Below are 25,341 nucleotides of genomic sequence, written 5' to 3'. Positions count from 1 at the left end.
ATCCCATATACATGTGCCTGCAACTAATGGGTCAAATGATTATTTCTCCCCTCCCCCTCCAAGTTCCCCCTTTTCTTTTTATGTGTGCAAAGTGGGTTGTTGGTGGCGATGCGGGAGGAATAAGGAGAGCGAGAAAACGGATGGAACCCCCTCCCCCCCCCCCCCCACACGCAGACACAGACAGACACAAGAATCAGCAAATTACAACATTTGACCCCGAAGAAGAAATAAAAACCTATTATAAGCGCCGTATATTGCGAAGTTGTCGCCTGGGTAACAGCGGGCGGCGTGAGGGGTGGGTGGTGGGGGGGCGGAGCGGAGAGAGGGGGGGTGGGGGGGGGTAGAGGCGGCTGGGTTGGGTTGGGGTGGGTGATGGCAGGCGTTGGCGGGTGGCTGCGAGGAGCATTGCAAGCGAATTTTTTTTTGGTGTCGGCCGTGGGTGGGTGTGGTGGGTGGGTGGGGTGTCTGGGTGTCCGGGCCGGGCGGGGCGGGTGGGTGTCTGGGTGGGTGGGGGTGGGTGTCTGGGGTGGGTGAGCGGGTGGGTGTCCGGCGGGGGGCCGGCGGGGGCCGGGGTGGGTGAGCGGGTGGGTGTCCGGGCGGGGGGGTGAGTGTCCGGCGGGCGGGGGGGGGGGGCGGGCGGGCGGGTGTCAGGACACACATGGGGACCCGTCGCCGTTGCTTTGAGAGCATCCGAGCCCGGCTGGGAATTCCATGCCTCCCCCCCCCCCACACTCCCCCCCCACACATGGACATCCCAGAGATAAGGTTGTCGGAATGGAATGGAATGCTCACTCCCTGTCCCCGAGGGGCACCTCCTGGGAGAGGAGCGGGTGCGGAGGGAATGGGGGGGGGAGGGAGGGGGGGGAAGAGAGAGAGAGAGAGAGAGGGAAAGGAGGAAGAGAGAGAGAGAGAGAGGGGGGAAGGGGGTAATGGGGAAGAAGGGAGAGAATGATGGTGGGGGGAAGGGAGGGAGGTGGGGGGGGGATTGTGTGAGAGGGCGCGGGGGGGGGGAGGGGGTGACGCTGAGCCAATGGGGAGGCTGAGTCCCCAAACCTGCCCTAATATGGCTATAGAGCGGAGTGGGCGGGGCCGGCGCGGGCTGTGGGCCGATATAAGGAGCGGCCCCGCGCGCTCGAGGCACTGAGGCTTCTCTCTCTGTCTCTCTCTCTCCTGCGCGGGGACAACACCAACAGCACCAATAATCACTCTGCACGGTAAGGCGGCTCCTCGCTCCCTCCCTCCCTCCCTCAATCTATCTATTTATATATATATGTATTTTAAAAAGAACCTTTTAATGTAAAACCGTTCGCTTTGATTGTGTATTTCTGGTGCGGTTTTTTTTTCCCCTTCAAATTTAAATTTTTTAAAAATTTAAATACGTGGATATATTAATGTATCGTCGGTGTCTCCGTGTGTGTGTATATATATATGTACATATACAAATGGGCGCACGTTGTTTTAAAACGAAATAAGAAAAAAAAATCGACGGGTCTTTTATTTCTGTTATTTTTTGTGGGTCGTCGTGCTTTATGTTAGGTGGGAAATGGGGGGTGTGGAGACGATTAAACTTTTACATATCCATCTGTATTATGTAATATGAATATGTAATATAAAATATGAATGCATTAATTAAAACTTGAGGGTGTGGGTGGGGGGGGTGACGAGAAAGGAAAGAAAAAAAAATGTGTTTTAATGTATAATTTTATTGTGGTGTGTGGGGAGATTTAATCTGTATAGAGATGTAGACTGATATGGATTCTCTCTCTCTCTATATATATATATATCTATATGTATTAGTGAATGCGTCAGGGATTTTTTTTGGGGGGAGGGGGTTTGAAGGTGGATTTACATTCTTCTTAACACTCCTCTCCCTCCAAAAAAAACCGGTAGCGTTTGAAAAAGCTGTTGAGAAAGGGGGGGGGAAAAAAGGGAGGGTTGGGGCTGGTGGGGGGGCGGGAGCCGGTAATTATCTCTGTCTGTCGACACTGAGGGGGGAAATTATTGAGGAATATATATATATATGTGTGTATTAGTAGATTGAAAATTGGGTGGGTGGGGGGGGGAGAGAAATAGGGGGAAGAGAGAGTGAGGGGAGGGAGAGCAACAGAAAGGCGCGGAGTCACGCGAGGTGCGGCTTCTTTTTGTGCTTCAAACAGACGGTAGTGAGTGAGTGAGTGAGTGGGGGTGTGGGGGGAGACAGAGGCGGTTTGAAGGTTGAATTAATGGCGTGTGTCCCCCCCCCCCCCGGTCCCGGGTATTTGTGCGGAGGCTCTGGGTGTGACCGTTGGAAAAACGGACTTCCGGTGGCTGTTGTGTGAGCGGCTCCTGCCTTATATGGTGATGTTGGAGCTCCAGGGGCGTGGCTCTCCCCCCCCCCTCCCCCCCCATCACTCCACACCCGGCGATCGCCCGCTCCCGGCAGTTTGGTGGCTTTTCTTTTTTAAATAGTTTTTTTGGGGGTTTTGGTTTTTAGGGCGTGGTTCTGATTGTCTGTATAGCGGGGGTGGGGGGGGGGGGAGTGGGAGTGGTGGGGGGGGGGTGATGGTGATGATGATGGTGGTGGTGAGGGGAGGAGGAGAGGAAGAAAGAAAAGTGTCGCAATCATCAATCACTCCTGCTGCCCGCAGGGAGGCGACTCGCAGCAGTCGGGGCTTTCTTCACCATGTGGCTGGGGGGTGGCTTCAGGTTGGCAGGTGTATTGCAGGCGGTTTTGAATGGGGAGAGATGCAGATGGTTCTCTTTCCCCCCCCCCACCCCTTTCCTCCACGGGGGTGGGAAACCGCGGTGCCCTGATGGTAGGGCGTGTCTGTCTGGAGCACTTCTCAGACGGGGATGGGTGGTGGTGTGGGGGGGGGTCGGGGAGAGAGAGCGAGACGCCCGACTTGTCTCTAATCGCGAGTGGGTGATTGTGCTGCTCGTTGCTATTTGGGGTTCCGAGGGGCTTAGTGAAAAGGGCTCCTTTACTCCATGGGACTGGAGCTCGATGGAGAATTTGGGTGATGAGGTGGGTTTATTAAAACAGGGACGAGATGGTCAAAATTTTATTTTCAGGCACGGCAACGCTTTTGTATCTTTAATTGGCAATAAAGCCTTTCCCCGAGTTTGCTGTTGCCACCAGACTTTCTTCAGTTGGCTCAGTTTTAGGGAGTGGCAACCAGCCCTTAAAACGCTTTGAATCAGTCTGTTAATGAGTCTCGGGGCTGGCGGACTGCCACGCCACTGCGAGCTGCACAGACTATTGCCTTTTATGGTAATGCGAGAGGATAGAGGGTTTTTCTTTGTCCATTAGGTCTAAACTGCAAAACTAGCGCCCTCTGGTGTTAAGACTGCAACATGACAACTGGGGCCAGGCAGGAAGTGAAACGCGAGCGTGGTGGGGCAGCGGGGAACTGAAGATGCAGGAAGCATCGACTTCAATGCTAATTGACATTAGCCCCAGTAACATTAAAGTTGTTTTTGCTACAAGACTTATAGCCATAAATCTAGAAATTGTAAGACTTTCTTTTTGGCAAATTGGAAACTAATACCTACTTTTTTTCTTTGTTTCAGAATTAAGATCTAAAAATGGAAGACGATATCGCTGCACTGGTTGTTGACAATGGCTCCGGTATGTGCAAGGCCGGTTTTGCTGGAGATGATGCCCCTCGTGCTGTCTTTCCATCCATCGTTGGTCGCCCAAGACATCAGGTATGAATGATGCTGTTGATCAAAAAGGGTGTCTTTCTATTTTTTAAAAAAAAACAAAAAAATTCTGCAGGTAAAATTACTCTGGCTGAAGATCAGTCAGTAACGTTTGTGTTCTTCTACTAGGGTGTGATGGTTGGTATGGGACAGAAGGACAGCTACGTAGGTGATGAAGCCCAGAGTAAAAGGGGTATCCTGACCCTTAAATACCCCATTGAGCACGGTATTGTCACCAACTGGGACGACATGGAAAAAATCTGGCATCACACTTTCTACAATGAGTTGAGAGTCGCCCCTGAAGAACACCCAGTCCTGCTCACAGAAGCCCCCCTGAACCCCAAAGCCAACAGAGAAAAGATGACACAGGTACAGACTATTGTGCAACACTCATAAGAAACTGCCTCACTGTCACTACGCTGAAGTCTGTCCTGTCTGAAAATCTTTCTTTCTTTCCCTATTACCTCCTTCACAGGAATTCTTTCCGAGGTGACATTCATTCTATCCTGGTCCCTCCCTCCCCTTCAGGTTTCATTTGCTTTCACATCTTGTGTTCACTTAACCCTGATGCATGGGTTGTTTTGCTATTCTAATCTGTCAAAATTCTGCTCTACTTTGCATTAGAAGCTTGCATTGTGAGATAGTGTTTGTAGATATTTACATTTATCTTGGCTAATGCCAATATCTAGATGAAGGACAACTTTTAAGTCATGTTTTGGGTGAGTAATTTGCCATGAGAACATTGCATGCATTAACAGATTAGATCTATTTGGTTTCTTACAAATCACAAAGTTAGCATGTAGATGATACACAGTTTGAACATTTGATACAGCATGGCTTAAACACCACAGCAGTTTCAGTTATGTGACCAATTAATTTTTTTTCTTACAGATCATGTTTGAGACCTTCAATACCCCAGCCATGTATGTTGCCATCCAGGCTGTGCTGTCCCTGTATGCCTCTGGTAGAACCACTGGTATCGTGATGGACTCTGGTGATGGTGTCACCCACACTGTGCCCATCTACGAGGGTTACGCCCTGCCCCACGCTATCTTGCGTTTGGATTTGGCAGGTCGTGATCTGACAGACTACCTCATGAAGATCCTGACCGAGAGAGGCTACTCTTTCACCACCACAGCTGAGAGAGAAATTGTCCGTGATATCAAGGAGAAACTCTGCTACGTTGCACTGGACTTTGAGCAAGAGATGATGACCGCCTCCTCCTCCTCCTCCCTGGAGAAGAGCTATGAGCTGCCTGATGGCCAGGTGATCACCATTGGCAATGAGCGATTCAGGTGCCCTGAGGCTCTCTTCCAGCCATCTTTCCTAGGTATGTCAATCGCTCAGTAATGTGCGAGTCTTGTTTGTATGGTGCAGACACCACAAAGATTAGCTGTTATAAAGTGTAGATGGTTATTAAAGTTCTGTTTCTCCTCAGGTATGGAATCTTGCGGTATCCATGAAACAACCTTCAACTCCATCATGAAGTGCGATGTGGATATCAGGAAGGACCTGTATGCCAACACTGTCCTGTCTGGTGGTACCACCATGTACCCAGGTATTGCTGACCGTATGCAGAAGGAGATCACAGCCCTGGCTCCCAGCACCATGAAGATCAAGGTAATGAATGGAAGAGTGATTTTTGTGCATTTTACCATAATTGATTTCAAAGCTGAAGTGTTTTGCCTGTTAAGAGTTCCTAAAGAATTTAAGTACTAACTGTTGCTTCTGTCACAGATCATTGCTCCACCTGAGCGTAAATACTCAGTCTGGATCGGAGGCTCCATCCTGGCTTCCCTGTCCACCTTCCAGCAGATGTGGATCAGCAAACAGGAGTACGATGAGTCTGGACCTTCCATCGTCCACCGCAAATGCTTCTAAACGGACTGTAACTGTCACACAAAGATCACGCGAGATGAATTGGCATGGCTTTAGTGCTTGTCTCAGGAATAAAAACTGGAACAGTGAAGGTGTTGGTGGTATCTTTGGCAACAAGCATCCCAGAAGTTCTGCAATGTGTTCGGACTGAATTGTACATTTAGTCATTCCAAATATTGATGTAAAGGATTGCATTGTCTAAGGTTAAATGCCTCTGTGAAGGCTGCCCGACCGTGGGAGCAACTACTTAACCTTGTGTAGTTTTGCTTATATGTAAATTATGTAACCGAAAAAAAAATTGTCCATTTTGTACTTTCCGCCTTAAATTTTCAGTCCTCTTTTGATTTTGGTATGCAAAAGGCTTTACCTTTATACAAACACAAGTGAGGTTTACATCCCCCTACCCCCCCGGGCATAAGATGAAACCATTTTAAAACTTGGTGATGCCAGTATGTGGGACCTACACTGACTAATACAATAAAGTGCACATGTTTAAACGGGAAACTTTGTTTTGTGTTTTCTATTTAGGCTCTGATTAGTGATTTTAGATAGTAACTTGTAACTAGGTTGTGGTGTAGAAGGTTTGGGTGGTGGTTGCCAGGTAAACAAGTTACATTTATATAGTGCCTTTTAGTCAGAAGGATGTCCCAAGGCACTGAGGAGTGCAAGGAAGTGTCAGCTGAGCCTGACTTGCACTGGCATCAGTATTTGCTTTAATGGTCTCATATGCTGTGCCTGCTATCCATTTGAAAATTGCTCGATTTAAACACATGGTGAAGTATTTGCACTTGGTGAGATTGAACATTTGAATATTTTTGTGAACTGATTACAGTTCCAAACCTATTCAATTGTACTTGGGTACTTCAATTGGCATTTAACCTAGTGTTCCTCTACAAGGGTGTACCACCTAGGGCAGACTTGGCCAAGTTAAATAAGAACTTGTGTTGGAAACACTACAATGTTTTACCATCCCTTCCAAGCTTCTGCCTATCTGGAATCTTCAAAGGTATCACAACTGTAAGGTGCACAATTTTTTACATCAGACTCCAATTGGTCTCCATTTAATTGTCACATTCACAACACTTCAATTGTCATGGAGCCATAACACTTAAATATAAATATTTACCTGATTGATGTCAATCAGAACATACATTTTCATATAAGTTCCCTGAAGAGGGAACATTTAAGGGAAGTTCCCTCCCTCAATTTTCATATGTTGAAAAAATGGAAGAAGAGCTAAAGTCTGACAAGGAGACAAGTGACGGATGGATTGTTGCACTGTTGCACTGGTCAAATCCTGCCAATGCTCTTCACCCTCCTTCACCCTTCCTATGTTTACAATATCCCTGAGACTTTGCTGCTTGCACTGTCTGCTCTAAACCTGGACCTGTCCAGCTGTTGCCCCCCACCCCACCACTGGGTTTCACTTGCTGCTGGTTTTCAAAACATTCCCCCCACTTTGATTGGGGTCCCACACCATTCCCCGTGAGGCTCTTTAATGAATGTTATCCTATTTGAAAGGCGCTGTGTTAAATTATGGGAGTATATTCCCAAAATACAGGTTCAGAGAATTTATACAGGTGCAACCTCAACACATTTGACATAAGAAATTGAGAAAATGACATGTATAATCAGCCACTACTTAATTATACAATTGGATTTCACGCGACAGTGACAACTTGTCTGAGCCTGATTAACAAACCTTACCACCCCTGCCTGAAATTTAAAATAAATAATAAAGGATAATATTTATATTATTCTAGGAATATTTGTGTACCATTGTTTACCTCCAGCTGCTATTGAACCATAAAGTCGGGGACTGCACACTTGCTAGCTTTTGATCCAATGACATACATCTGCATTATTTATTGGGCGGAGAACCCCATTACAAACGAATGCAATTCAGGAATTTCACTGCAAAGCCTCGGATTGATCAAAACTAAACGGAGTTGCCTATGTTAGCACCTGATGTCTGAGCAGCACAGGGCCATCTATAAATATGGAAATCACGCACTTACCATCATCTGCCTACATTTCTAAGAAATACTGAAACTTATCTTTCAAACTAATGCTGGGTGTCCTTCCCAGGTAATCTGCTTTGGCCCAGGAAAGAATATTGCAGGGCCACAGGGCTTCAAATGGCTTTGTACTTAGCCCCGGCCATTTTTGCTTAAAAATCCAACCAATGAATCGCGGAGGTTGGCAGCTGCCTTCCAATTCTCGCACATCTCCCCCGTACAGAAGTAGTTCAGATGCTGCTGATTATTCTCTTCCATCGCCAAACTGTGGGACTTGGGTGCCAAGCCCGGCTGCCAAAGATTCGCTCACCATAAGTGAAAAGATCGCCTACTTTCGTGCGCGTTACTCTTCGTAGTAAACACAATTCCATAAAAATACCGGGTTTGTAATGTGTCCCTTTCCTGAAAAACCAATCTCACCGTCGCCGTCACCGCTGACGGTCGTGTGGCTGCGAAGTATGGAAAGCAATACAGAGCCGGGATGGCTCTCCCCCCCTCCCCCCACCCCCACCTTTCCCAATCTGATCCTCTCCTGAAGGTGATTGATGGTTCGCGCTTCCCTGTCGCTCTCCGAGTGCTACTCTTCACCGGTGACCGCCCGCCCCACCATCGGCCCCGGGTCCATCTCCATGTCTGTCCAGCGCCTCGGGACGTCCGCCCGACGTGAAGGGCCCCGAGGCCACGTCATGTGCTGCTGTTGACAGGATTTATACTGTGAAGTGTAGTGACTGTGATTTGAAGGTGGCCCTCCCCTCCCCCACCCCTCCCCCCAGAGTGATGAGGCGGGCGATGAGGACAGTAACAGCAGCTCCACAGCCTCTCCTTGAAGTGACCTCTGTGGTGGGGGGAAGGGGATGTGGTGCACCGGATGAACCGGAAGTGGTGTCTGTGTCCGTCGGTTGTCAGGTTCCGGCGGTGATAGTGATGGTGAGAGACACAGATACACATAGAGAGACAGACAGAGAGACACACACAGAGACACAGACACACACACAGACACACACAGAGACACACACAGAGACACACAGAGACACACACAGAGAGACAGACAGAGACACACACACACAGAGACACAGACACACACAGAGACACACACAGAGAGACACACAGAGAGACAGACACACACACAGAGACACACACAGAGAGACAGACAGAGACACACACACACACAGAGACACACACAGAGACACAGACACACACACAGACACACACAGAGACACACACAGAGACACAGACACACAGACAGACACAGACAGGGAGAGGCCCCAGGCAGCGGGTTCTGTTTGTCAGAGAGAGACTCTCTCTATATATATAAATATGTGATTAGTTTAAAACCACATTTTAAATCGATTTTAGTTGATTAAACCCTCCCCTCCAGTGTCAGAGGAGTGACTGTGAGTGTGGTGGGGAGGCCTGGGCTGGGGAGGTGTTGTTGCTGTTGTTGTTGTGTGGGTGGGTTAGGGGTGGTGGTGGTGGTATTGGGGAGGGGGACATGGACAGGCAGCTGGACCTGGCTCTGTACCTGGATCAGCAGAAGCTCAGTCTGACCGAGTTCTCCGACGAAATCCTACTGAACATCCTGAGGTTTGTGCCCAGCTGTGATCTGTTGCTGAATGTCAGGAGAGTGAATAAAAAGTTTGGGGCTCTGTGTGTGGACAAGAGCCTGATCAGCTCTGTCACTCTGCACAAAGAGTATCAGGTAAATATGCACCTTGTGTTGTACTCTCCCCCCAACCTTCATAATCTGCATCGACCCCCACTGTCTTTCTCCTCCTCCACCTCATCATCAAAGCATTCATTCCCCTTTGTTTTTAGAGGGTACAAGTGTCAGTTTTATTAGCGGTAAATTCATCTCGTCCATACAATTGCATTGCTGACGGTGTGTTGTATTGGTGGAGTTGCTGTGCTTTGGATGAACTATTAAATTGAGACCCTGATTGTTCTGTCTTCAGCGAGATGTTAAAGATTTATGTGACACTATTCGAAAGGGAATGGAGTTTCTCCTGTTGTCCTGGTCGACAAATTCCCCAAATAAAACTGTGGTCCTGGTCGTTCACTCTGTGGCTGTTTGTGGAACATTGCCATGTGCAGATTGGCTGCTGGGTTTGCACACAGCAATGTCCGACGTACAGTTGTCACACAATCATAGTACTTATAGTAAATCCTGCGAAGAGCTTTGAGACGCGAAATGTGAAATGGGTCTTAAACCAATAATTTATTTCTTTAAAGCAAGCAGTTAAAATATAGTTTTTCCGATCAACTCTCAAAATTAGGATTGGACCAATTCTGTCTTATTCATTGGTCCAGTAATGTTAGTCTGTGTCCTGAATCTCATTTCCTGAATTTCATTCTTATTTAGTGTTTGAATGGGATCGAAGACCATGACAAAACTTGTATATATTTGCTGCACCCTTCAGAAAGTGTATCTTTCTCACTGAGTGCATAGCAAGTGTCAAATCATGGGCTTGACAATGAGTCTTTGCAGACAATTCAATCACTATGGAGGAGGGTCAAAATCAATCCTTCCCTGTCTGGTATCTGCAGGCACAATTCTGACAGAAATTGCTGGTCAATTATCAGTAATGGGAACAGGTTTTATTTTATTTTGATCAATGGTAACTGTGCTTTGTGCTGTCCTGAAGCTGGGACTTTGGCGGTTTGTATAGTTCAGCAAATCCGAATCGCACAACACAATGAGCAGAAAATACACCTGTTGAACTGGGTTGCATTTCTTGGTGCGTCAGACGAGTGCTGCAGAATTCAATCTGAAGATATGAACTTTATTTCGGCAGAAAGTAACCACTGGAGGGCACTTTACCAAATGGGCATCGGCAGTGAGGCTTGTGGGCTTACAGCTAACTAATCCTTACACTGATCTGCGGTTACCTGTAACTCTGTCACTCCGAAACAGACTGCCTAGTGTCAGCTTAGACTATGTCAGGACCAAGTCCTGACGTGGGGGCTTGAACCTACAACGAGAGCGCTACCATCTGAGCCAGGCTAAAAACATTGAACCGTCTCTAAGCACTTCACAGGTAACTGCTGCCAAGTGTAGGGTCCGTGAATTGTTTCAGGGCAGCTGATTTGGGCACGGCGGCAAGGCCGCACAAATAGTCTCGTGGTGAGTGAATTGACGCAGAGGATCGCTGGCCAGGATCAAGGGGATGTTGGGGGGTGAAGTCCAAGCTCTCATTTCTCAACTGTTTAGCTTCTGAGGAAAAGACTCAGCAGCTTTTGAACTAAATGGCTGCTTTCTTTCTCTCCCTCCCTCTCGGCCCCCTCCAGGGAAGCGATGAGAAGGTGACGCGTCTCCTGAGGGAGATAGCCCACGACATTCAGCTCCTCAAGCTGAGCGGCTGCTACTGGTTGTCCAGCCCCACCATTGACCTCGTGACAAAGTGTAAGAACATAGTGAAGTTGGACCTGTCGGGCTGCCGCCTGACCTCGCTGCGTCTCTCCAAGATGCTGTCTGTCTCCCAGAGCCTACGCTCTCTGGCCATCGACATCCACCAGGGCTTTGACGCCAGCCAGCTGAGCAGCGAGTGCAAAGCCACGCTTAGCAAAGTGACGGAGCTCAGACAGACCCTCCTCACCCCCTCTTACGGTGTCGTGCCTTGCTGTACCAGCCTGGAGCGGCTGCTGCTGTACTTCGAGATCGCTGACCGCACCAGGGAGGGTGAGATGGTGTCGGGGCAGCTGATGGTGGGGCAGAGCAACATCCCTCATTATCAGAACCTCAAAGTCTTCTACGCTCGCCTATCCCCGGGCCACGTGAACCAGGAAGTGGGGAGGTTCTACCTGTCGGTGCTGAGTATCCGTACCCCCGAGGACCTGCGAGCTTTCCTGCTCTCGGCCCCCGCCAGCTTTGTGGATGCTGGCTGCTCCACCAAGAACTTCCTAGACCGAATGGCCAAGAGCTTCACCCTGGAGGCCCTGCAGCTCCCTCGCTCCTGGCTCAACGGCTGCTCCTCGCTGCTGCACAACATCCAGTTCCGCGACCCCCTGGTCTACCTGAACTTCAGCCGCTGCTCGTTGTCGGGCTGCCAGCTGACCCGCCAGGTGCTGCATCGCAGCCGTAATGTGTCGTCTCTGGCCAGCCTGAACCTGCACGGTTGTGGGCATTGCCTGTTGCTGCTCTCCCCCGACTGCTCGCCCGCCACTGGACGCAAGGCCGAGGAGGAGGTGGACCTGGAGGTGGCCGAGACGCTGGTGGATTGCTGCCCGCAGCTCAGGCACCTCAACCTGTCGGCAGCTCATCACCATTCCCCGCACGGCAACACCGCAGCCGCTGACACCACCAACACCACCGACACCAACAACACCGGGCACTTGTGCTTGCTCCTGGCCAGGCTGAAGCGGCTGCGCTCGCTCTCGCTGCCCGTCTGCTGCCTGGGGGACAAGCCGGCCTCCCCACACTCAGCACCGAGGGGTCTGGGCAAGAAGGTCCGGCTCGGAACTCCCAACTACCCGGCCAAGGCGAGGGACACCGAGCCCCAGCTCAGCCCGAGTGCCTTCAGAGCGATGTTGGACAGCGTGCCTTTCTTGGAGGAGCTCGAGCTGATCGGCAGCAGCTTCTCTTCCAACATGCCTCGCAACGAGCCAGCCATCCGCAACGCCCAGCCCCCCTGCGAGCGGGCGCACAGTGTGCGGGAGGAGGAGGTGGCAGCCATCGAGCGCTTGCAGCACCTGCGGGCACTCACCCTGGCACAGCTGCCTGGCCTCCGCACAGGGAGCGGGCTGGTGGGCATCGGGGTCAAGTGCCAGCAACTGCAGACCCTGTCCCTTGCCAACCTGGGCCTGCTGGGCAAGGTCGCTTATTCCCCAGCCTTGTGTGAGATGCTGAAACACTGCAGACAGCTGAAGGACCTCAGGTGAGAGAGAGAGGGAGAGAGGGAGGTGGAGGTTTAGAGAGGCTCTTTCTGTAAATAATAATTATAATAATAATAATTATTGAGGGCGAAAATGTGCTCCACTCACTGCATATTTCACACTCACTAGAGAGTGTCTGATGTTTGGCAGCTCTCCACGTAATCTCATTGTGTTGTCTGTATAACTGCACCGACAGAGATGTGTCTGGGGGGGTGGCCGGGGGTGTGGGTGTGGAGGCTGGTTTCTGGCTGACAGAGGATGAAGAATCTACCTGTGTGACTGAACGTAGATGAGCTCCTCTCAACGATAACTGGAGACACTGTCCATTCCCATAGAGCCCGGGGCAGGGGGTAATTGAAACGGAGCAGCAGCACTTTGCAGTTACAGTGATTTAATCTCACGCTGCCCCGCTGTTAATTTATTAGCTTTGAACGTTTCTCGCTCAAGGTTGGGAAATTATTGCCACCACCATCACTGCTGGCAAGGTCTATCTTAGCTTTTAAATTCCCATTTATCTGGTCTCTAATATGGTTCTCTTTCCCCTCTCCCCACCCCCCACTCCTTCAAAAATAAGTCAACTTGTTCAAAATTCACCGTCCGTTTTGAAACCCGGACACTTTTTAAATTGGTCACAATGGCTGAGTGTGATATTGAGCTGCCATGATCAAAGGCACCTCTGGCTGTCCTTCTGCTGGATTACCGGGCTCCCTCTGGTACTTGCCAAAATAGTTTCCCCTTGCGAATTTCAGTATTCGTTACTTTTCAGTATTCATTCTCCTTTCCTCCCAGTTACATCCAAACAGCCATGAGTTGAGTGACCTGTTTAGCTGGAGTACAATGCTGGCCAGGTCACCTTCCCTCTGTTCCAGCCCAAGTAAATGTCAAACTCCCAGGGTTGACTCCCTGTCTGTGCAGCTCACTGCAGCCTGTCCAGGAGAGGAGAGGGACCTGTACCCAGGCTCCTGTTTCACGTTGCTGTCTGGTGACCTCTGCTGGGAAGCGTGTGTGTGTGTGTTCAGCTCTGACAGTGGAGTGAACAGTTGCTGGCACTTGCTGTGCAGCCTCACACACGGCAACATGTCTGCTTGTTGAGGTACCAGAGCATTTCTGATACAACAACAACAACAACAACAACAAAATTACATTGATACCCGTGTAACACTAGTGGGAGTAGGGACTTGGTGCTCAGTGGTCAGGATTATAGATTTTGTTTGTTTGCTTAAGTTGCCGGTCAGCTTCCACTGTTAGGATTCACTCTACCCAGTCGCCATCTGCAGACGCTCATGTTTGTTCGGTTGATGCTCTGCATATCCAGTCCTGTTGGATCTAATAATGATAATAATCCTAGCTTTTGATACAGCGCCTTATCAAGCCTTCGAGACGTCTCAAAGCGCTTCACAGAGTACAGCAGCCAATTGCGCACAGCAGCATCCCCACAAACAGCCGTGGGTTGAAGTGACCAAATTCTCATTAGTATTTTTTTGATCTGCAGTGGCTCTGAGCAACGACTTGTTTGTTACCCGCGGCTAGTGATCTGTCCTTCAGTGATCGTGTTCAGTGGTACATTGTTCGTTTTGCGGAGGATGTTTTTTGGAGACAAAGCTGAGACCAAGGGAGTGATCTTTGTGGCCAGGAAATGCTTGTTTGTATTGCGAGGCAGAATTAACATACGTAAAACTACAGTCTTGAATAGCATTTACCTGATTAGGCTGGATTGGGACTACAGGGACTCAGTTTTGACTGTCTGCCGAGCTTTAACTGCCAATAGCTATTAGCTACTAATGCCGCTTGTACTAGCCAGCCAGCTGCTGTCTGATCACTCCAGGTCCCCTTTGGTCTCTGTACAGTCTGAGGAAGAACTGTTGGTTATGTGCAAAATCCTGCCCATTAAGACGTGAGCACAGCCACAGCGCACTTGAATTTTATTACCGCATTTAGTCGCCTGTGTTTATAATGGGTCAGGGGACACCGCCTGCATCTTTAGGTACATTTGCATTAATCCTTGTATTTGATTCTGTGCCTATAATGTCAGCGTCTCAACGCTTTTCCAGGTGGTTGCTGTCAAAGTCTAGTAACCGTGTTATTTGTCGGCAAACGCAGCAGCCAATTTACACAGGGTAAGGTCTCACAAAACAGAGGGGCTGCTATATAAATGCGGGTTGTTGTTGAGCTGTGTGGCCTGGCTTTGATCTCCCCTCTCCTCTCATGCTCTTTTGTGTTGTTGTTGTTGTTGTTGTTGTAGGCTCGAGCAGCCGTACTTCTCAGCAAACGGGCAGTTTTTCCAGGCTCTCGGCCATTGCGAGGCGCTGGAGCGACTGTGCGTGGTGTCTCGGCACGGAACCTTCCAGCACGATGCTGTGGTGTCGTTCATGACCAAGTGCCCAAACGTGGTGATGTGTCACATGTTCACGGGGGAGACCCTGGTGGCCTGTCGGACCCTGCAACAGACGCTGGTTCAGAGGTGAGTGAACGACGGACAGACCGGGTCTGGCCAGTGGGGCCGTTGGCCATCCTGAGGGCAGGTATGGCTGTCGAGGCGAGTCAGTGCGGAGAGCACTCGAAAGTTCCCTCATATTTATTGCTTCCAAAGTGCTGCTGAAACGCTGGGGCTCTCCCCGCCCGCACAGTGACTAAGGTGGTCAAAGCGCCGGCCACTCTGGAGCTGAGCCGCACAGATCTGACAGGGTTCAGGCCCAGCGTGTACTGGGGTATCCATGTCTCCCACCTGAGCCTCCCATCGGTGGCCGGGCTTTCAGCCTCTCTGCTCCCACACTCTGGAACTCCATCGTACGGTCCCTTGGCCTCGCTTCCTCCCTCACCTCCTTCAAGGCCGGTCTCAAGACCCTTCTCTTCGACAGTGCCTTTGGTCTCCCTCCCACCTCTCTGCTTTCCCTCACCCCTACCCCACCCCTCCCCCACGCTCGGGCCCCGACACCTGACTGTTCGGCGCTTTGGGGCGTCCTCCCGACGTGAAAAGCGCTCTATAAATGTAATTTTGTTGTTGTTGTTGTTGGGGTAGTGTCTCAGCTAAGAGAGAGAGAGAGAGCGAGAGAGAGGAAGTGCTGTACAGCGATTGAGATTGCCAGTGAGTGACAGTTTGGAACCAACAGGAATATCGAAGCTTCACTGACCATCAATCACTGGACAGCACTTCAGGGCGAGTGACTGCGATGCCCTCTGTGGCTGTGAGCTCCTGGGCATGAGGGAGTGGCGTTCCCAAGGGTCAGTATGACACACATGCACATACTTCCAGACAGGATTCAGTATTTACAATCTTTCCCAAATCTTTTTATGAATAGCGGGTTTCCAACCCCCGCCCCATACCCTTGTCCCAGAGATTTTAGGAGCTCAGCTGAGATGCCATTGGATCATGGCCTTCCTCCGTGCACTTATTTAGTTATCCCAGATATTCATTACTCCATAACTCTAGAGGGGAATTTGGTATTTAGGAAATTTAGGTAATTTTGTAACTGACGTGGGGTGGGGGTGGGGGGGTGGGGGGGGTGGAGTGTGTCCAGGAATTCCTCTACACTGACAGTAGGGGGCAGTGTTGTAAGGCCATACGACCGTAGTTGACAAGTTCTGTCGATGACTAATACACACTGTGACGTGTGTTCTGTAACGCAGATCCAGGCCATAATATTATTGTCCGAGAGCAAAGCGCAGCCAAAGTGTTTGTACCGCAGGAATGTAAAGTGCTGGACGTCATATTCCTAAGCAGTTGCTTCGAGAGAAAGATGCTGTCCAGTAGGGAGGTAGCATTACATTGACTTTCTGCAGCCCTTCACTTGACTGTTTTTCCCCCTGTACACAGGAAGAGGGATAGTGCTGCAGCAAGGCTCACAGAGTAATTAAACCTTAGCTTAGCACGCTTAATATTCACTGGTAAATGATACCCGGTAGGAAAATGGGGACAGAGAGTGGCTTTAAAGTACACGTTCGCCCACAAATATACAGTCAATTCACTTTACAGTGTGTTCTGTGAAGCGCTTTGGGACGTCCTCCCGACGTGAAAAGCGCTATATCAAATGCAAGGATCATTATTATTATTATTATTACACCTGTATGCCACAGATGTGTCCTCCACACACTGGATTTTGCTAACTACATGTATAGTATTTTGTGGTCTGTGTGTGTGTCTGTGTGTGTATATCTGTGTGTGTGTGTCTGTGGGTATATGAGAATGGGTTTTAGCAAAAAAAAGCACAAGTGCAATTTAGTTTCTTATATAACACGTCTATGATTTCCTTATAGATAATTTACAGGTGCTTCACAGCAAGCTTTGAGGTGCTAATCTGTGGGTATTTTTACTGTCACATTTTTTTTCCTCCTCTAATGGCATTGGCTTGTGCTGGGAGAATGTTTCACAGGACCCAGTCGTGCTTGGCTGCATTGCCAAGTGACCATTTTTTACCTGCGAGTGAGCACAGTAGTAATAATAATATAATAACAATATAATAGTAATAATAATANTTTTTATATAACTTTCGATATAGCACCTCTTCACATCGTTGCACTGTCAGAAAACGATGTACAGGATTTTATTGTGAAGTGTAGTGACTGGGTATTTGTAGGCAAAGGTGGCAGCCAGTTTGCTTTACAGCAATGTCCCACAAACAGCTGTGACATGACGCTGCTCTTGTCTAACTGAGCTGCACTTTCCAACAAGGCTCTGTGGACAGCTTTGCAGCACAGTTACTAGTGGGTTTGTAAGGTCCACCTGAGTTTGTGAGGGTCAGGAGGATTACTGGCCACCCTCCCTTCCCTCCTGCGGGGGCTAACACCCAGTGTGAGGTGCTGCTTCCTGCCTCCGATCCACTAACTCCTCACACGTCAGGGATCCAATCTGGGACCTGCTGTGTCTCTGTGTGTTGGTTGCCTTCCAGTCGCTGGCTCTACCTGTCCATGGAGGGAAGCGTGTCACCAATGTAGGATAGGTCCAATCATGGACGGTGGAGTTGCTATGGGAGTCCCTCTCTAAAGCTGCCAGGAGGCATAGATACAGATTTTTTATCATGTAATCAAACCGCACAATGCAGAGTGCGGAGCTTCTGCATTTTCCCCCCTCCGCCCCATCTCTCACTCCCTTACCCCCTCACCCCCCATCCCCCCCCCCCACCCGCCCCAGGCACTCTCCCCACGCCCCCTCCCTTTCCTTCCAGATCAATGTTTTCTTCCACTTTCACTGCAGTGAGATGTGTTGACAATTACAAGGAGCAGAGAGTACAAATACTTGGTTTGTTTGAAGGCTGCAGTTTGCCGGTTTCACTCCTTTTCTCTGCCTTGAAATATGCTCCACATTGACACGAAGCAACGGGATTGCTATGTGATGACTAGTTTTATTTAAATTCAGAGCGTTAACATCCAGGGTCCCTTGCGTTAGTCTAGCAAGTACCCTTTCCCAGCTTCTAACCCCAACATTGGTCTTTAGCTCATGCCAACAGGTATGAAATATTTATTTGAGCCCAGTCAATCATTATTGAGTCCTGACTGCCCTGATGGTATAGTTTGATGTGTCAACCAGCCCCCACGTCAATTTGATCATTCACTTCATGGCTGTAAGTGGAGCATCGCTGTGCTGCTCGCTCTGCAGTCACTACACATTACAGAAACCTTGTGATACACCTTGAGATGTTACAATAATAACCCTAGCATTTGATAAGGTGCCTCATCTCATTCAAACATCTCAAAACCCTCCATGCTGCGTATTTGTCGATGAACTCGGCAGCCAAGCATTCCAGAAACAGCCATGAAGTGAATTAACAGTTTATTGTTATCTGAGGGATTATTGTCCAGGATACAAGGAGAAATTCCCCACTCTTTTGAAATAGATTCACAGAATCTTTAACGTCTACCTGAATAGACACAGAAGGAGCTCGGTTTAACGTCTCATCTGAAAGACAGCACCTCCTGAAATATTGCGGTTTCCTTGCACTGAGTTGGAGCGTCAACCTCGACTTCTCAAAGTTATATCAGATGGAAGGATTATTATTATTATTCATTATCATTTGATCCCGTCTTACTGCATTTAAACCCAGTTTGTTCAAGGGTCCAGAGGGTTCAAACATGCAGAGGAGCTTTCCAGGCTGCACCCTTTATATTGCTCACATGGTAGAGGGAGTTGGCAGATGATCCTGACATAAAGACTGGCCCGTGGGTTGCAGTATTAATCCTGCTTGTGTTTTGAGCTGTTGACTATGATTCATTCTGAATGGGAGCATGAAGTGTAAACACAGTGGATTTAGTCAATGTGATGAGAATGTAGAGTGAACAGCAGTCCGTTCGCTCCCAATTAACTCTGGCTTAAGTGCAGGAGAAGCAAGTGTAAGCATTTGATCCAAAGCCGTTTGGAGCTGGTGCCCCATGGAGCACCGTGTATGTCTAAGATATTAGTAATGTGTGCGATGATTGTTTGCTCAGGAAGTCTGCTCAATGGGCAAGACCCTCTACAAAGTGCTTTTGTTGTGACTACTTTGCACAAATCCTAAATGGAAAGGACCTGACCCAACCCAATAAAACCATATGTGAGGATATTATGTGTTTCGACCACTCAAACTTACCGTGTTTTTCCCTGTGTAACTTTACGATTTCTAAGCATCTCTGTAGCAAGTGTAACTAATATGTTCACAGAAGTTTGACCCATTTGAGTATAGCAGATATCCTTGATCTGTTGATCTTACAACATTGCAAAATATATATTGTAGCAGAGATCAAAAGCCTTGCATTATGACACCCATGAATTGAGAAGTGGTTGATAGCGGTGGTTTGATTTTTCTGCCGGGGGGGGGTGTGGGGTATTTGCATGCTGCCTGTGGTGGTGGGGGCGGTGTTTGATCTCGCGGTGTCTGAGGGAGTGGGAGCAGAGCACACGTCGTGCAGCTTTAACGCTTTCTTCCACCAGTATTTTTCCTTTGAGAATAAAAGAACCTTAGCGCAAATGTCTAAGTGCTGAGTCTGCGTGTTACCTGCCGTCTTCTCCAGTCTTCTCCAGTTCACAGGTTGCAGCTCTGCACTTGCACAGATACACCTTTAGGCAACTTCCATCTTGTGCTGTCTGGGCTATTGTTAATCTTCATGACTGTGTTCAGTGGTTTTAAGCGATGTAACTCCTTGTTGACTCTGTGCCACACTGTGTGGTATTAATAAGATACATGACTGGCTTGATTTTGGGTGAGTGATTAGAGAGAAATAGTGAGCTGGACCTTTGTAACTATCCCTCCAGGCTTGTGAGTTATGTGTGTGTGTCAGTCAGCGAAGAAGAAATGTTCATAGAACTTAATTTACTTGGGGTTGTTACCATGGAGATCAAATTCTTTGAGCTTTCAACCACTTTGTTTTCTCTCCTCCCTCCCCCGGTATCTGGCACTCTCTCCTTAAATCCTTCGGCCTTTCACTCTCTCTCTCTCTCTTTCTCTGTGTGTCTCTCTCTGCTTTTAAAACCAGTATAAAGAACCACCTCTTTGACTGTGCTTTCAACCACTTGCCTCTGATTTCCCAGATACAGTATTTGTTAGAAACACCACCAGCTTTGCCTTCATTTTTTTATGTTTCATTTAAAAGAAATCTCCTGTATAAAGTTACCACATGAAAGAATGCAACCAATATTAAAAGAGGCATCATAGTGATCTCTTGCTTAGCTCTCGCTTGCGGTCATGAATTCTCTCCTAATTCTACTTTCTATAGGACAGTTAGTACAGTATTCTAAGTCTGATACCTACATATAACAGATTGCTGTTAGATATTGTGTATGTAGAATTTCACAGTTGCAGCAGGTAGAAATTATAGCAATGTAAGATTATTCGGAGCATTGAGATTAAGCTGATTTTAATTGATTTCAGGAGCCAAGTGCTGTTATACCAATCCCCCTGCCTTATATTCTTCCTTTTCTAATGTTTGTCCATCTCCTACACGCGCTGCCTTGTGCTGTATAAATCACAGAGATCAAGTTAGGAATCCATTCGGTCCATCTGATATTCTTTGCACGGAGTTTTGCATCAGATATTCATGAGGGTGTGGGAGTCGGGAGGGTGTGAAGCTTGACTGGAGAACCAAAACACAATCTAGCGTGCCCTGACACGAGAGGAAAGCACAGATGTGCTCCTTCAGTCATTAGCCATGCATTACGGCTCATTGAAGGCAAGATTTCTAGGCCCAGTTAGCTCTATCTGTCAACTGCAGTGTCGATGACAGGATGAGAGTAGGCAGGGAAATAAGCCAGCCTTTGTTCTGTAGCGAGAGAACGTCACAAGCAACTAACTTATGAACAAGCGAGCTGGATGGTTTACCAATGCAGAGCAGGCATCCAGCACTCAGCAAGTGGCCAGGGCTCTACATCAGCTAACATACTGCTCACTGTACCATTCGCTTCTCCTAATGAAGAGTGCTTTTTAACTCAGCCGTGTCAGAAAATGGCACTGAATGCATTTTTCAAGGGATTTTCCAGTTACTTTATAAAGAGTGCTTTGCATTTTACACAGCAGCTTATCACTTCTAAACAAGCGTTTTGCGCAGGGAGTTACTTTGAAGTGTAGTGACTTATTCGGTGAGGCATGCATGGCACCAGAAAAGACCCCACTGATAGCGAGATGAATGTCCAATGAAGTGTTTTTGTAAATTTGGATGAGGGAGGAATATTGGCCAAAACATTAAAAAGATAATGCCGTGGAATCTCTAACATCCCCCCTGAAATAGCAGAATGTGCAGGTAGGACCATCAGTTAACACCTGTTCTGCTAGTGAACTTGAGCCCTCCCCCTCAGTAATATAAAGTGTGATTACCATGTCCTTGTCTCACAAGTATTCAAAAAGAACCGAACATTAAAATGGTTTCCATGTGCAACAAGTGAAATTATCTTAAGACTTTCCGGATTTTAAAGCAGTTTTCTTTTTCTTAAAAAATCAGTGATTTTTGTTTTCTATTTCTTACCCCACTGTCCCCTCCAAGCAGTTCTGCCTTTGATAGGATCTTTCCTGTTAATATTCTCTGATTTTTCTCAGCCGTTAAATGTATAATCCAGGCTGACACTCCCAACGCAGTGCTGGCGGTGGGCTGCATTGTTAGAGCTACCACCCTTCCGATGAGCTGTTAAACCTAAGTCCCTACACCAGACGGGTGCTGTGGTAAAGATCCAGTGTATCCTGTGATGTGTTTTGAGACGTTCTCCATATCAAATGCAAGGATTATTATTAATTATTAGTATTATTTTATTGAATAAAAAAAGATTTCCCTCCCTACGTTCAGATCTTGCCTGCCTGAATGGGATGAAACGTCATTGATGCAAAACCTGATCAAACCATTTACAGTTCGTGTGTCGAGTTAAAAAGAGCCTGAAAGCGTTGTTTCTGGTCTCTGATAAAAGAAAGGAGTGTTAGTAAAATGTTGACCTTGGGATAAGGTATGAACAGCATCGAACACACTGCACCTTGGAGGATTATCAACCATAAGGGATGCTTCATTTTCGAAATGTTTTTTCTGCAGCCTATTCAGAGTTCTCCTCCTGTTGTCTTTCCTTTAATTTGATGTTTGCAGTTTGGGGTGAGGGCCTTGGACAAACCGTGGCATTTGACGGTTACTGACTAGATTTGGATGAATGTTTGCACAGCCCGTTTGAGCTGAAACTGGTTGTAGCAGCTAAACCGAGGCAAAGCATGGAACAAAATCAGATGGAAAGCTAGCAATAGGTAAAGCCACACCTTTCACAGCCTGAAATGATTTTGACCTGAAAACACACCCAGCCCGAGAGATCAGTGAGTTCAGTGTGGAAATACAAGTACGTCTGTGTGCGTGTGTGTGTTTGTTTTGGTTTCGGTTATCTTTGCTTCCTTGGCCTCTTGTTCATGGTCGACAGCCAGACACACACTCTTCTTTTTTGAGAGGGGAATATGCTTTGTGTCTGTACTGAGAGTTCCTTTCACAGTCCAGGGTTTGTTGGTGTCTGTAGAATGGTGTCTGTCCAGGCTGTTCCAGAATGGTTGTTGAACAGGTTTAATAATAATAATAATAATAATAATAATCCTTGCATTTGATATAGCGCTTTTCACGCCGGGAGGACGTCCCAAAGCGCTTCAAATATGTATACAGTGTGTATATATATATATATTTATATATTAATTGCTTAGTACATTGATATTCATGAGAGAATGATACCAAAATCACCATCTGCTGAGTGCTTCAAAATGTCTTGAGTTTCTTTGTTTTGGGCTTTTTACGTCAACACACAACTTGTGATGATAAATCAGCCTCACAACACAAAGTAACTGCAAACACAGTCCACACCCAGTCAATAATCACCTCAGGCTGCTGTTTAATGTTTCCAAGGCTGCTGTTTGGTAGTCTAGCTTTATGAAGTCTTAAGGGCATTGTGTTTAAGATCAGAGTCAGAGCGTAATGTTGGAGCTGCAAATTTCTCTCCCGGAACTTAAATAAGAATCTCGGACTTAACGTTTGCTGACATCAAAGTACTAAGGATGGCCAAGATCAGCACAAGGGAGAACGAGGCTCAATGAAACGACGCGATTAAAAACGGGAGGTGCTTTTAATGGGGTTAGCAGACGGCATCATGTCCTTCTGAGCTTTTGTAACTCAGCAGCGCTTTGATGTTCAAAGCTTTGGTGGGAGGAGTGCATTCCCTAAGCTACCCCAATCTCCATGTGCTCCCAGCCCGACCTTGCTCCCACACAGCTAGAGCATTGAGTGCAGAGGGCACTCCTCTCCTCCCAGCTGTGCAGAGAGCAAAGCTCATTGCAGCAGAAGGGAGACAAACAGGCGAGCAAAGACATTTTCCAGTTATAATAATAATCCTCGCATTTGATATCACCTTGAGACATCTCAAAGCGCTTCACAGAATATACTGTAAAGTGAATTGACTGTACATTTACGGGTGAAACATGGCAGCCAATTGCGCATGGCAATTAGTTGTGGCGACCGCTTTAAGTTTTATTGCTAACATTTAGCTGTCCTCTGGACCGTGTTGTTTTATCTTTATGTAAACCTGGCTCTGCAGCCTCGCAGGATGCTCCATAAACCGTGAAGAAAAAAGCTTCACAGAGATATTATCTGCCACGCTCTGGCACAGATGATAGATGGGAGCTCAAATCGCCTGCCCCTCAAATATGTTTCTATGTTTTTTTTTAAAAAATAAAAGAGTATAAATAAATGTGACATATTTTGCGGCAGACATTTGAGAGGATTGTGAGGTGTGATGAAGCCGTTTGTATATTCACACAGAGTCAAATCCAGAGATTGTGTGTGAGGGTAAGGCAACCCGACCAATTTATTTTATACACTGAAAGATTCTTCAACAGTCCAAGCATTATTCCAATGGGGTAGGGAGGAGGCAGTAGAGGAGAAGGTGGGGTGGGGGGAGTGGGAGAACATTGCACACACACGACATCACAACAAATTTCTCCACCTGTATCTCTTCCAGATCAAATCTTCACTGTGCAACACTGCAGATTAATTCTCTGTTTTTACATCAACAAGATATAACCCTTGGTCTGCTAGTCTCACTTCGTAACTTTCTGCTTAACATAGCAACCTTGGGCCCTGGACGTCATTTTGAGGGTAGAATGCCCCAAATCACACACAATGGGGGGCTGGTGGGGGGGGAGAGAGACGCTTCATTTATGATATAAAGTTTTAAAGGTTGGAGCTCGAGCGGTGTTGCAGGCGATGGGCTTCGTATTTTTTCTGTGTCTGAAGTCAGAACACGCCTCAAAGGGGTGGGGGGATCATTACAAAGAGGGAATAATCCATCATTATTCAGCATTCCCACCAGACGGACACGAGAAGCACCTCCAGCACTGAGGGAAATCACTTGCCTTAAGCACAAAGCATTAAACAGGCACAGATCCATTTTATGAATTGCTCGACCGCAAACTCAAACTCAATAACCTTTACCTGCTCACCTGACCCTGAGTTTCCCCGGGAATAAAAATTGAAAGATGACATTCTCTCAGCCTATAGCCCTGAGCACCTGCACAGGTGGCCAGTGTATGCTGATGCCTGAGGAGAGTTGAGGTTTATCACCTCCCCACATGCTTTTAACTGCTCATATCTCCGTGTCTATCTCACCAACTCAATAAATAGTTCTGGCTGGTGCCAAACCAAATAAAGGTTTCATTGTGGATCATGTGTACATGTTTTTTTTAAAAGAACGCCCAAACCTGGGAATAGTTGATACGGTTTGTAAGAACACTGCCTTTCAGCTTATGTGCCGTGGACTTCGCTCAAGCAGTGGGTTCTGAAGTTTGGTGAGTGATCGCAGTGATGAGCTTGAATTCTGATTGATCACAGACCAGATGACATAATATATAATAATCTTTACAGTTGATATAGCTCTTTCTAGATCACGTCTTCGAGATGTCTCAAAGCACTGCACAGAATATACTGTAAAGTGAATTGACTGTATATATTTGTGGGCAAAAAGCAGCAGCCAATTGTGCACAGCAGCGTCTCACAATGATGATTATGTTTTGTAAGGGATTCTGACTTCCCGCCCACAGCACAGCTCTCTAACCCGCTCCGTCTCTCCCCCAGTTTCCAGCCCCAGCGACCGGCACTGAACGCTGTTATCTTCCCGCTGCTCCACGAAGGCCTGGCCGACGTGATCAGAGACGTGCCCATGATCCACCTGGACGAGATCACGCTGTTTAAGAGCCGAGTGGCTGAAGAGCCTCTGCATCTCTGGTGGTGACACCGATACCTGCCGACGTTTACAACTGTTTGATGGAAGAAAGCTGGCTTGAACAGAACGCTGGTGGCCTCATAAGTGGTGACACCCTCCCTGGGTCTCCCCAGCGGTAGAAAACACTGGAACCTTTTGACATTTTCAGAAAAGACTGAAATGACTAAAACCAGGGGAAAAAGCACTCCATTGTTGGATGGTTGGAAACAA

General features: G+C 47.6%; 2 protein-coding genes across 2 annotated transcripts; both read left to right on the top strand.

Annotated features, from left to right (window-relative positions):
* Positions 1-1,139: 1,139 nt before the first annotated feature.
* actb (actin beta) lies at positions 1,140-5,648 on the top strand. The gene is given in 6 exon segments (NM_001292743.1): positions 1,140-1,214; positions 3,550-3,687; positions 3,811-4,050; positions 4,573-5,011; positions 5,120-5,301; positions 5,419-5,648. Coding segments are annotated over 5 exon segments (1,128 nt in total). The 5' UTR covers positions 1,140-1,214; positions 3,550-3,564; the 3' UTR covers positions 5,563-5,648.
* Positions 5,649-9,028: 3,380 nt separating this feature from the next.
* Positions 9,029-25,341, top strand: fbxl18 (F-box and leucine-rich repeat protein 18). Its single transcript, XM_007906119.2, has 4 exons — positions 9,029-9,276; positions 10,863-12,448; positions 14,689-14,907; positions 24,984-25,341. The coding sequence occupies exons 1-4, from the start codon at positions 9,070-9,072 to the stop codon at positions 25,138-25,140; spliced, it is 2,169 nt and encodes a 722-aa protein (XP_007904310.1). The 5' UTR covers positions 9,029-9,069; the 3' UTR covers positions 25,141-25,341.

The sequence above is a fragment of the Callorhinchus milii genome, unplaced genomic scaffold (assembly GCF_018977255.1).
Source record: "Callorhinchus milii isolate IMCB2004 unplaced genomic scaffold, IMCB_Cmil_1.0 Scaffold16, whole genome shotgun sequence".
Taxonomy (NCBI): domain Eukaryota; kingdom Metazoa; phylum Chordata; class Chondrichthyes; order Chimaeriformes; family Callorhinchidae; genus Callorhinchus; species Callorhinchus milii.
The sequence above is the reverse complement of the archived record's forward strand: the minus strand, read 5'-3'. Positions and strand labels throughout refer to the sequence as shown.

Coding starts and splice junctions, on each gene's coding strand:
- fbxl18 (XM_007906119.2), top strand. CDS start 9,070: ATGGACAGGCAGCTGGACCTGGCTCTGTACCTGGATCAGCAGAAGCTC. Junction 12,449..14,688: donor AGACAGCTGAAGGACCTCAG/GTGAGAGAGAGA, acceptor TTGTTGTTGTAG/GCTCGAGCAGCCGTACTTCT. Junction 14,908..24,983: donor CAACAGACGCTGGTTCAGAG/GTGAGTGAACGA, acceptor TCTCTCCCCCAG/TTTCCAGCCCCAGCGACCGG.